The sequence below is a fragment of the Vidua macroura genome, chromosome 5 (genome assembly GCF_024509145.1).
Source record: "Vidua macroura isolate BioBank_ID:100142 chromosome 5, ASM2450914v1, whole genome shotgun sequence".
In the NCBI taxonomy this organism is placed as follows: domain Eukaryota; kingdom Metazoa; phylum Chordata; class Aves; order Passeriformes; family Viduidae; genus Vidua; species Vidua macroura.
The window spans coordinates 42,825,089-42,836,927 of record NC_071575.1 but is presented as its reverse complement, the minus strand read 5'-3'; the positions used below and the strand labels follow the sequence as shown (position 1 = coordinate 42,836,927).

The 11,839-nt window shown below is 35.9% G+C and overlaps 1 protein-coding gene across 1 annotated transcript in view; it reads right to left on the bottom strand.

Annotated features, from left to right (window-relative positions):
- LRIG3 (leucine rich repeats and immunoglobulin like domains 3) overlaps positions 1 to 11,839 on the bottom strand; it is a 40,896-nt gene that overhangs the window by 10,750 nt on the left and 18,307 nt on the right. The window contains exons 4-12 of the mRNA XM_053978139.1: positions 10,168 to 10,302; positions 9,409 to 9,552; positions 7,352 to 7,495; positions 6,904 to 7,047; positions 6,334 to 6,477; positions 4,994 to 5,074; positions 4,263 to 4,334; positions 3,833 to 3,904; positions 2,505 to 2,668 (exon numbers count right to left, since the gene is read on the bottom strand). Coding sequence (XP_053834114.1) covers positions 2,505 to 2,668; positions 3,833 to 3,904; positions 4,263 to 4,334; positions 4,994 to 5,074; positions 6,334 to 6,477; positions 6,904 to 7,047; positions 7,352 to 7,495; positions 9,409 to 9,552; positions 10,168 to 10,302 — 1,100 coding nt within the window. The remainder of the gene's footprint in view (positions 1 to 2,504; positions 2,669 to 3,832; positions 3,905 to 4,262; positions 4,335 to 4,993; positions 5,075 to 6,333; positions 6,478 to 6,903; positions 7,048 to 7,351; positions 7,496 to 9,408; positions 9,553 to 10,167; positions 10,303 to 11,839) is intronic.

Here is an 11,839-nt window from a genome sequence, read left to right as displayed (position 1 = left end):
GTTCTTCTGCTATCAGAAACTGCAAGTTACAGTTGAGCTTTTCACCCAAACCCACAAAAAAAAAATCATGTACAAAAGTCAGTGTACCAGTGATATGCATCTGTTTGGGCCAAAGGGGATGGAAGGTCCCTTAAGCAGGGCAGAACACAAGAATTTCAGGAATTCCTGGAGGTCCCTTTACTATAGGAATGTTACCTTCTAAGTGCTATGTTGTGAGTTTGCAGAATTAGCTGCCTTCTAAATTATTTATTCAATTGTGTGTACACTGCATGCACAAAAGGAGTGGGCAAGTAAATGCCTGGTCTCCCAAAACCAAAAGCCTTAGTATATTCCCAACTTTCAAGATGTGTCCAATCTCCGGACAAAGGAACAGCAGGGAAAGCCCTGTGCCCCAAAAATTCCTCCCTGCAGATTCTGCTGTCTCCTAGCATCTTTGTCTTATTACATCTCAAATGACTGGGAACAACTATGGGGTCAAAGTGCTGAAGAACCTCCACTCTGTAGCAAAAGAAAATGGGGTGTGCAGAGAGCCTAACCTTGAACTGTCTGCAAAACTCCTGCCAGTATGATGCTGTGCTCCAGTGACAGGGCAATATGGATCTGGGACTCTAAGCATGAGCTTTAAGAACCTCCCAGGCCATTTGCTTTTCATGCTTCCTACCCATATTTTGCCATTTGCAAGTTGAGTTAATATATTCACTGACTTTGCACAGGAATAACTAAGTCAAACACTCTAAGTACTTAAATTAGCCTTGTGAAAGGACAGCAGAACATTCTTCAGTCTTAATTATCTGACAGGAAGGGGTGATACAAATGTCACTCAAATAACCATACCGTACAGAATACAGAACACACCAGGATAAGACTAGCATTATGTTTTGTCAGAATAGAATAATCCAAGAGCATATTTGAATGAATGTATCACAAAGACATCCACATACATACACACCCTTTAATTTCAGACAGGAGTCAACACATTCCACTTAAAAATTCTATAAAAGCAAAAGCAGCCATTGTAAACTTGTAAGGCAAGGTGTGTACACCTAAACATTTAGTAATAACATACTTGGAAGATGTAACTGAAACACTCAATGACTTTATTTAGTTGTATCTGCATGGCAATTGTGTTAAGTGTCAAGCACAAAAACTGATTCAGTACATTTCTTTTTGATAATACATCTTAAACTGTTTGAAATTAATTACTTACAAATAGCATTCAGCAGCCAAAAGAAAGATCACAATTCTCCCAATTTAACAAATGGAGGATATATATTTAAATCCCCAGCTTAATTTTCTGACAGAATGCATTTTGCATAAATTAAGATGTCCAGTTCATATATATTCCTCCAGCCACTGAGTAATCTGTAATTCCCTGCATTACGTCAACCTTTTCTCCTCAGCAGTAGCTAGAATCTGCTCATAATTTATTAAATATCTGACTGCTAACAGGAAAGGAAAAACCAACATTTTGGTACACTATTTTATATTCTGGACTTGCTTTCCAACTGAAAAAGGGTAGCAACAGTAAAAATTAACCAGTTATATTTGGTTATGAATATTTTAGTTATTGAGAAGACACTTACCTTTTTGTCTCCAAAGAATATAATGTTTGAATTTTCTTTAGTAAGAAAAATAAAACTTATTCAACAAAAATACATGAAATGCAGTTAGTTGGCTTTTAAATTTCCTGATATTTTCAAAGTTCCCACTTTATATATCAGAGTAATCAAACACGTCCTTACTCTGAATGCTTAGCTTCACTTTGCTTTAAATAGAGAACGTAACACAGGTGTTCATGAACGCTACTAAACACATACAGAAAAATTTCATTTTTAAAGCAGATGCTCTCACCTCAAATTCTCAGGTCCTAAAGTAAAAAATATCTTGCTAGCATTTACTATCTGTCAAACTGAAATAAAAAATACTAGTATCATAACTGTGGTAATCAGGTATTTTTAAACACATTTTAAAAGGCAGTACTTTACATACTCCAAATAATTTTTAAAGCACACAAGCACACAAAAAATGTCAGAGCTAAGGCCAGTATGGCTTTTTTACCTTGAAATTTTATCAGCCCTGGAATAACCTCAAGACTAATGGAGTATGAAAAAAAAAATTACAAATAACCAAACTCATAAACTACATTTTAATTTTGCCAAAATATGTCTCACTTAAAGACGATAGTTATCTAAATAGTATCTTTTAAAACTAGAGGGATATACATTTACCCTCACAAAGTACTGAGTTTTCACTTGCACACTGGTATGTTCTGTGTAAACAAGCTGTTCTTGGTATAAAAGTCAAAATACCATCACTCCCTGTCTTGTACACAGCCACAAGCTTTAAGCATCTACATCACAGTTTGGGAACAGAAGAAAATTTCAGTAAGTATCACATCCTCTCAATTTTGTTATAGAAATCACAACATATGAATGAACCACAAAAAAATCTCAAGCATACAGCAATATTTGTTTTATGAAATGAGAATTAGAGGCTACACTCACCACAGACAAACCCATCTAGGCTGACAGCAAAAATACTTCTCCCTTTCAGCAGCTGAGGATGGGCACAACTGGCATTTACAAAGCTCTGGAAGCTGTTCTCTGACATCCACTGTGGTAGCCATTTCAACTGGCAGTCACACAAGAGACTTGATGTGTTAAAGTGCCTAAGAAAAAGTAATTAAAATCAAAGCCTGTTTGTTTGGTTTTTTCTGTTTCCAATACAAAATCTGTATGAGCACACTTTCATAACAAAACTAAGGCTTTAGGTTAAACAAACATATTGCAAGAGAAAGACGGCAATATTGCTCAGCTCAAATCCCCTCCCTTGCCCAGCTGGTGATACTGTGCCTGATGCCCTCCAGGACATGGGTGGCCCCTCCTGGCTGCCAGGGCACTGGTGAGTCATATCCAACTTGCCATCAACCAGGACACTAGGTACCTTTCCACAGTTCTGCTTTCCAGCATCTCATTCCCCAGTTTGTCCATACACCCAAGGCTGCCCTACCCCAGGTGCAGAATCCAGCACTTTCTCTTGTTGGACTTCATACAGTTGCTGATTGCCCAGCCCTCTCATTTGTTGAGGTCTCTCTGCAGGGACTCCCTGCCTTCCAGGGAGTCAACAGCTCCTCCCAGTTTTGCACCATCTGTGAACTTGCTCAGTATCCCTTCCAGTTCTGAATCCAAGTCATTTATGAAGAGCATAGGGCTGAGGATGGAGCCCTGCTGAACCCCACCAGTGACAGGTTGCCAGTTTGATGTCACCCGTTTCAGTATAACCCTCTGCACCCAACCTGTGAGCCAGCGTTGTTCTGCATTGATCAACAGAAAAAAAGGGTGAGAGGACAAAAACTCATCCTCACTAAAATACATTTTTAGCAGTGACCGCTTCATGACTTCTCTGAAGATCCGTACCTCTGCTACTACAGGAGAGAAGGACCCAATTACAAGTACTGACAACCAGGTCTTTATAAAAGAATTACAGCACTGCATTTCACTGGTCCAGCAAGCGTTAGCTCAGTGATAGCACTGCTGGTCTTAGAGCATGTTACATTAAAGTCTTCCTTATCTAAAAAATGTTAGAGATCACTCAATTTAAAATAAGGACTTTAGAGACAACAAATGTAGCAGAAAATTAATGTAGCCTCCTATGTAACCCCAAATGTAACCCCAAAACACTGGCATCAGCTTTTTATGTTATTTCCAAGAGATTACACCAGGGGTTTATCACTGCATCAGGCAATGTCTTACAAGGCTTTTATTTATACATTTATATATATAAATAATATCTATATACTTAACAGAAATGATGTCATTTGATAGAAACTTACAATTCTTTGAGTTTCTTCATTTGTGAAAATGCATTTCCTTGAACTGACATAATTGCATTGTTACTTAAATCTCTATGAAGAAAAAAGAAAAATAGGATTAGAAGAAATAATAATTTATTAAACTGAATGGATTTGACTCAAGCAATAATTTGCTATTTTAGTTATATACAAAGGACACTCAAGCTCAAAATCAAAAGAGATGCAAATAAGGAGTTTCATAGCATGCTTAATACATAAGAATTTCTGCATTAATTCCAAAATTCACATAACTTCAAAACTGAAAAATCTTCTTAAGATCACATTAACAATCATGGTAAGTGTATTTCATCCCAAGTCATAAGTAAAGCTTGTTAGTCCTACCTTAAATTCAGTTAGTATCAAAATTCTTTTTTTTCCTATTTTGGGTTAAATGTGAATTTGTACTACTTACAAGTGTTCAAGTGCATCCAAACCAGAAAATGCTTTCTTTGTAATGGATCTAATCCTGTTTCCTTGGAGCATCCTGAAAAATTTAAGCACATGATGCAAAAGAAATGTAATTAAATGGGAATATTTTTGAGCTGAATAATTGCATTTTTGGCATTTATTTTTTGAACTGTGACTAGTATTCACCACTCACTCATCTCCAATGCAAGAAAACGTATCACATCTAAAAGGTACTAGTTTATTCCCCTTGAAAAAATAACTAGATTTTACAATGATTTTAGAAGACATTTAAGGTGTGCAGTTAAGTGACATGGATTATTCTAAATGTGTAACTATAAACATCTTTTAATTTCATAAATCTGCATTTGAAAATTTCAATGAAATGGAGCCAATTCCACAGGATGTTGCTTTACATTACTGAAGACTAAGCCTGCCACTATGCCTTTGTCATATGATACACTTATTATTTTTTAGTATGGGAAAACCTCATTCTTTGATAAAAATGTCCATAAATATTAATAATACTTAAAATATTTTAGATTAGTTTGACTTGGAGAATCTTGAATTTCTTTTATTGAAAAGGAAGGTGTTATAGAGAACAAAGTGGTAAGGGAGAAAAACATCTCTGCTACTGAAAATTTAATATTCTTAAGTGTTGTGTTTGTTCCTTGAAAGACACATAATAAGCTATTTTTTTAAGGTATGATGAGATACAAATATTGTAGCAATACTCACAGCTTCTTAAGTTTATCTAGGTCAGAGAAAGCACCATTCATATCTTCAATAGTCCATGATATTTCATTGTTTTTCAGATCCCTGTTTAAGAGGGGAGGGGAAATCAAACCACAAAAGCTATTAAAAAGAGCAAGGCACATACTTCTTCAACAGCATGTAGTACTTAAAAAAAAAACTAAAATAGCTTTCTGTTAGGTTGAATTTTTGTTCAGTTGGTTTTTGTGGGCTTTTTAAGAGAAGCTTTTCCTGACTATCATTTCAATTCTTACTGAGAGACTTTGAAGACCATTAGTATTTTTCCCACTGATAATTAAAAAGATCACAAACTCAACAATTTTTAGAATTGTGAACAAAGAAACCCACATACCCCTCTAAAAGTATTCAGATACAGGACTATTTAAGAAACCATGCATTGCAGGAAGGGAAAGGACCAACTGTTGTCCCTTTGAAATGGAACATGCTCATGTCTTTTTAAGTCCTTAATATTAACACCCAGAGAGTCATTTTAACATCCCCAAACACTTGCTTAATTATCTATGAAGCATAAAGAGATTACAGATTTGTGTACAGAATAGTGTGTCTGCAAACAATCTACAGGGTTGGGCTAGAGGACAAAGAAAAATCTAGGAGAAAATGCCTAATAACTTAATACCTAAACAGCTCGCAATTCTCTAACTTCCTCTCTTTATGATCTCCAACTCTCTATATTCTTAAAAAACACAGTGTACACTCCTCTAATTTGCATCTTTACTAGACGCCTTAAGTGTGACTATGTGAGCAAACCCCTGAAAATAAAGCCTAGAGGCAAAGGCAATAGTTTTGCTCATCTGGCTCACAGATGGGTCAGTGGTATGCAATGGGAAGGTTTTAATGAAGAGGAATGTATTTAGATTAGTTCTTTCCCTTCCTTTAAGAAATGCTATTTCAAAACATGGTCTAGTACTTAAAGCAATTGTCCAGTCATGACAATAAGTTTTGTCTTCTTATTTCTGCTATGAGGGAAAATGGTTCAGTTAAGACACAACTATGATCCAGATCCCTACAACTGTGGGTAGCAGTGCTCTGCTTGCTGCCTTCAAGAGATATGCCTCTCCCAGAAACAATCCTACTGGAAGTCTGTATCACAGTTATCACCATCCATTGTGCACAGCCTTAATAAAAGAGCAACTTCTCCCTTTCTCAAGTATTCTGGAAAGAAATCTTACTGTAAGAAAATCACACACTGATCAGGGGAAGTTAACAAAATGCTCTTGTCTCTTTCATAAAGGAAAGAAATAAACCTATAAACACAGGATTTTTCATAAGGGTTTTGACCTTACAAATTGAGTTTGTCAACTTACAAAATCTGTAGACTGGAAAGTCCCTTGAAGGCACAATCAGCAATGTAATTTACTTTGTTGTTTCCAATGTACAGTCCAACCAGCACACTTAACCCAATGAAGCTTGAATCATCTAACCTTGTTAATTGATTGAATGTCAAATCTCTGCAAATTTAAGGGGAAAAAAAAACATTTTAATGTTCATGCTGCAGTGCTTATTTAACTTAGTTCAACCCATATGAATTTTCGGGGGGGAAGCACCGGTTTTCCCCTGATGATTATCACAGAACTCACTACACCACTTCTGACCACACAGCACTTTGCACTGTTTCGAACAATTCACAAATTACTGCAGAATTAATTTCTCTCATTTGAAAAGTACTGTGTTATAGCTTTAGTACAACTGCTACAGTGAAATGGAGCAATCTCAGTTAACTTCCAACTTCTTTCAACAAGATATAACTGTCTTATACAGCAAAGCTGTAGTCATCTTGGAAACTTCGCTATGAAAAATTCTCAGATCAGAGCTAATAGGCTCATGTTTTGGCATGTACCCAGCTTTTGGAACTGGAAGAGAATAAAGGTACTCACAGTTCACTGAGTTTTTGGCAAAATTCCCAGGCATCAGGACTGATCCTGCTGATGGCATTTTGGCTGAGATGGAGTTGCTGCAGCATCAGTAAGCCATAAAGCCAGCCTTTGGTTACCTCTGTTAAGTTATTATGGTCCAGCTGCCTACAAACACCCACAAAGAGAAAAAGACAGAAACTCAGCAGCATGCATGCTATGCCACAGGTCCACCTCTGACCTCATGACACTGGCTAGATATGGAGCCTCTATTTAAATCTTGAGTTGTATGCGTGCATTTAAAGTGTGCTGCTCTACACATTCACTACTGACTGCTTGCTCCTTTTCAGACCACAACAAAACAATTTAATTCAAAAATGCCTTTAAATTTTACCACACAATTCTATTAATTTTGTGCAAATCTACTTAATATGTTATCAGCAGAACCTACCAACAAAAGTTTGATACTTACAAGACTTCCATGTTGGTCAAACCCCAGAAAGCACCATCCATGAGCCTCATAACCCCATTTCTCTGCAGTTTTAATGATTTCAAAGCAGGAAGTCCTTGGAAAGTGAGACCATCTATTTTTTTTATTTTGTTGCGATTCAGCTCCCTGCATCAAGAGAATTTACAGTTACAGCACAGTAATTTTACCTACATGCCAACAATATTTATTTTCTCTCTGGAATCAACTTTATTTAAACACTTTTCTTGCACATGAAACAAAGACAAGAAGTAATAAAAGTAAAATTATTTTACTGTAACACATTATGTTCAACCATGTTAATGATGTTCCGCCTTTCTGATACTGTGAACAAGTACTTGGCAGTTCCTTGATTTTCAGACTTAAAAGAATCCCTGTAGACCTAGAATGTCTAGGTTAATCCTGTTCCCAAATTCAAAACTGAGAGCAGTGTTTATCCAGCAGTAGAGCTGTTAAGGCTGGTTTGTAATTGCAATCAATAAACAAGTCAAAAAAGTTAAAATTTTAGTTGTGATAACTAGACAAAATTTAACATCCTGGGTGATCTCTTCTGTATCTGTAGCCAAGTACTCATTACACCTCTCTTCCTCCACAACCAGTTACACATAGTGCCTTCCCTCTTTCTCAAGTGGTCTTGGCACTCACTATTCTGCCACTACACTCACCCTGTGCAGGACAGAAACTGGGAGTAATGTGTATCCTGCGAGGTAGATGTAGGGCATAACTAGCTGGAGGGCAAGATGCAGTGACAGGATTAGACAATACTACCGAAAGGTAGTAAAAAGAGTGACCATCTGCCCCTTCAGGGAAGTCTTAGGTTTACTAAGACTCCTAAGTCTCCTTCCAAAACTTATTTCCTCATGCAAAGTAAAGGTCTAAATAATCTTCTCCCCATAGTTATACCATCATTATTTTTCAGAGTCACAACCCTGTAAGAATTCAGCTTGTCTCTACGGCAGTCTAACGCAAAATCTACCTGATAAGAGACCTGACGGAGAACCCTACTTCTTATCCTGTGTTTAAATATGAATAAAAAGTGAAGAACATTCAGTAAGAACAGGCTTTAGTTCTTCTCTATTCTTCTTTGAATATTTCCAGGTGATAACACAAATTTTTGGCCTTCTTTGCAGATAAGCTACCTAACATAACTCAGTCAGCATAATGACTATGAACAAAGGGAACATTTTTAGGCAAGGATATAATCAACATCCAAAATTTAAGGTGACTCTGAAGATCAGAAAGTCTACCAAGATCATTAACAAATCCTGAGCTTTGCAGGACTGTTCTCATTCTCTTCTACTGAGGCCTGAATAAAACTGTTCCAGAACTTGTATACAGAAGAAACACAGTTACCCTTTACACAAGTGTCAAGCACTCTAATATTTCAGCGTTCTTATAACTGATCACTTTCAAGGCTAACCTAAGAGACTTTGTAATTTTTAACTCCTTGACTGTCTGATATGGAAAGTAATTATCCAGGATTTGACAAAGCGCAACCCATTCTCTTGTCCACTTTCTGCACTTTCTAAGTCTTCCAATTAAAACAAACCCCACAGTCTCTTTCATATAACTTTATTATTTATTTGGTAAAATATTTACAGACAGCACTGTATTAGTAAAGCTGAAGGTCTATTTATTCAAGCATATTGCTTAATGTCATGCCATCTGAAAGCAAATGAATTTCCTTCATTCCACTGTGAAAGCAAAAAGTAAATGACTGCTGCAGTGAACTATATAAGTTTACTTTACTTACTATTTTCCTGATGCTTTTTTACAGAAATATTGCTACTATCCCTTTTCCAGTCTTTTTTTTTTTTAACTTTTAATAGGCAAACACAATTTTAAACACAAAGACTGTTCACATCTCACCAACATATAAGACTAGTTTTGTTCAGTACAACGCTGCAGTTAGTAAAGGTTGTAGTAATATGTTTTCTCTGTCTGTCTCACTCTGCCTCTGGTTAAATTAAAGGCTAAAGTTCAAGCACTGCCAGTCCTTTGGAAAACCTGAAAACAATTAGTCAATTGTAGGTTACACTTACAGGTGCTGCAGATGGGACAGTTTAAACATCTTTTGAGGAATTGCTGAAATTTTGTTCCTGTTCAGTTTCAATACTTGAAGTGTGGTAGACAAATTGTCAAAGGTACCAGGCTCCATAGAGGTTATTCGGTTACTGTTAATATACCTGTTGAAACAATGTCTAGAAAGTTAAATTTACAGTTATTTAATAAATTCTTAACACCAAGTAGTGAAACACAAAACTCTTGTGGTGCTTAGTCATTTATAAATTGAATTTTTTCATATTAATTAGAGCTCTTGACAGCTTTTTCTATAGTCAAATAGTATTTCACCACCACCATTTTACTCTGCCAGAGTGTGATAATGGAAGAAGATAGTATGTGGCAATCTTGTTTCTTTTTTATTAGTCAATAGATCTGGCATTCCAATATTCCTGAGTAAGAATTAAAGTGTATTCACAAGAAGTCTATCAAACTTCATATAAATATAAACTAGCCTATCCATGGGGAACTAAAATTCATCTTATCACATAATTATTTCTCTCAAGAGACACATCTATGTGTTTAATCTCAAGATAATGGCCTTAGTTTTTTTAATTAATTAAAACATCTCATTGTAACAACTCATATATTCAAGTTAGTAGCTTATGTTAAACTAGACAAGTACAAATATTAATGTCATTCCAATTAAAATAAGATTTAGTACCTTAATAAACAGCTGCCTATCTAAATTATCCAACAAAATTTTTGAAAGTAACCTCAAAGAAGAAAAATTTACTTACAGATACTTGAGTTGTAATGATGGAAATGATGAAATTTTTAGCTCCAATATGTTGTTGTTGCTCAAGTCCAAAGTTTCTAGACTCTGAAATGGCTTCAGATGTTCAGACAAAATGTTGGCAATATTGTTATTCGTCCTGAAGTTTAAGGGTGGTAGGCAAAAGACTGTCATTTCCAGAGTAAACACAACTTAACTACACAACTCTGACCAATATTAGTTCTTAATTTTCCTACTCAAAAATAATTTTGAATTACAAAAAAGCAATAAATTATGTTCTCTATGCATAATATTAATCCAAAATCACAAATCGGAACAGTCTAAATAAATTTTCATTAATAGTTCTTAAAATAGAATTTGATGAAATGAAGAAAAAAATGCAATGTAATCAAATTACTGCAATTCATGGGTTTTAAAAAGAGATGCAAAACTCTATAATCACCTATTTCTGAACAGTAGAAATACCTGGCACTTGCATGCAACAGTATGCCACAGTATTGTAATGAAATAAGGTTAGAGCTGTTTTCTATTTTAAGCAAATTATTATCATAGTAGCTAAATACAGTGCTTGGGGGTTTTTGAAAACTTCCTTGTCACAGAAGTCCAACTGAATTTCCAGAAAAAAACACAGAGCTAGATTATAAAGGATGGATGATCCAAATCATACACTGGCCAAATCATACACCACACATCAGCAGCATTATTGTTCAGGGCTACCACTACATAGGTGAAAGCAGATCACAACCAGTTAAACAAATGTAACCTGAAATAACTCTTGTTACCTTGTAAGTTCAAGTCAGTTCTAGCTGTGGTACATTCTACATCTTGTTTGATAATTACCAAGATTTAGGAGCTTTTCCCAGATCCTAGAGATTGCAGGCAGAAGCAACTTTAGTAAAACTATCAACAAGAATATTAATTCTGGAAGGTGTTTACTGGAAATACTTGCTTTGGATCAAATAGAAATCTACACAATAGGGTAGCATGGACAACTCTCATGTATTCAAGGGGTGTGGGGGAACTACTGCTCAAGACAAAAAAGTCCTAACTCACAAACTGAACCAGAAGTGAGATTAATGGGCTTTCTGACCACATATGCGAATGGGTAAGGGATCCAGCAGCCCCTCCAATGCTGAGCTTGTATCATGTTTCATTCCTTAGGCTGTCTGGTACAGATACACTGCATTTTTTAACTCTTAGCTGAAAGTACTTATAATAAATGGAAACAAATTACTTTAATAAAAAACAACAACAAACACCACCGTGTGTCACTTCCACCAGCCAAATAAGAATGTGAGTTAGATAACGTAACAGGTCATAGAGCCTTGCCTTTATGCATTAGTTTGTTTACAAGGTAATTACTAACAAGGTATTAAAACTGTCAATTACTTGAGTGATGAATAAAATTTTCCTTGCAGTAAAAGTGTGCTCCAGCAGAAGCCAGCAATTTCCTGAACTGCCCACCTCCTAAATTGCAGTGTGAAAGTGTTCAGTTATAAGACGGCTTGCACAGTACTGTCTTTGTGTCAGCATTGCTCCATAAAACAGAAATTCCTCACAACTGGCAGGATAATAGCCCCTGTATTACAAACTTTAGTTGGACCTAATGGAACCGAATAAAACTCTTACACCATCTTCAGAGTACCACTTAAACCAAGTGGCAAATTACCTGACAC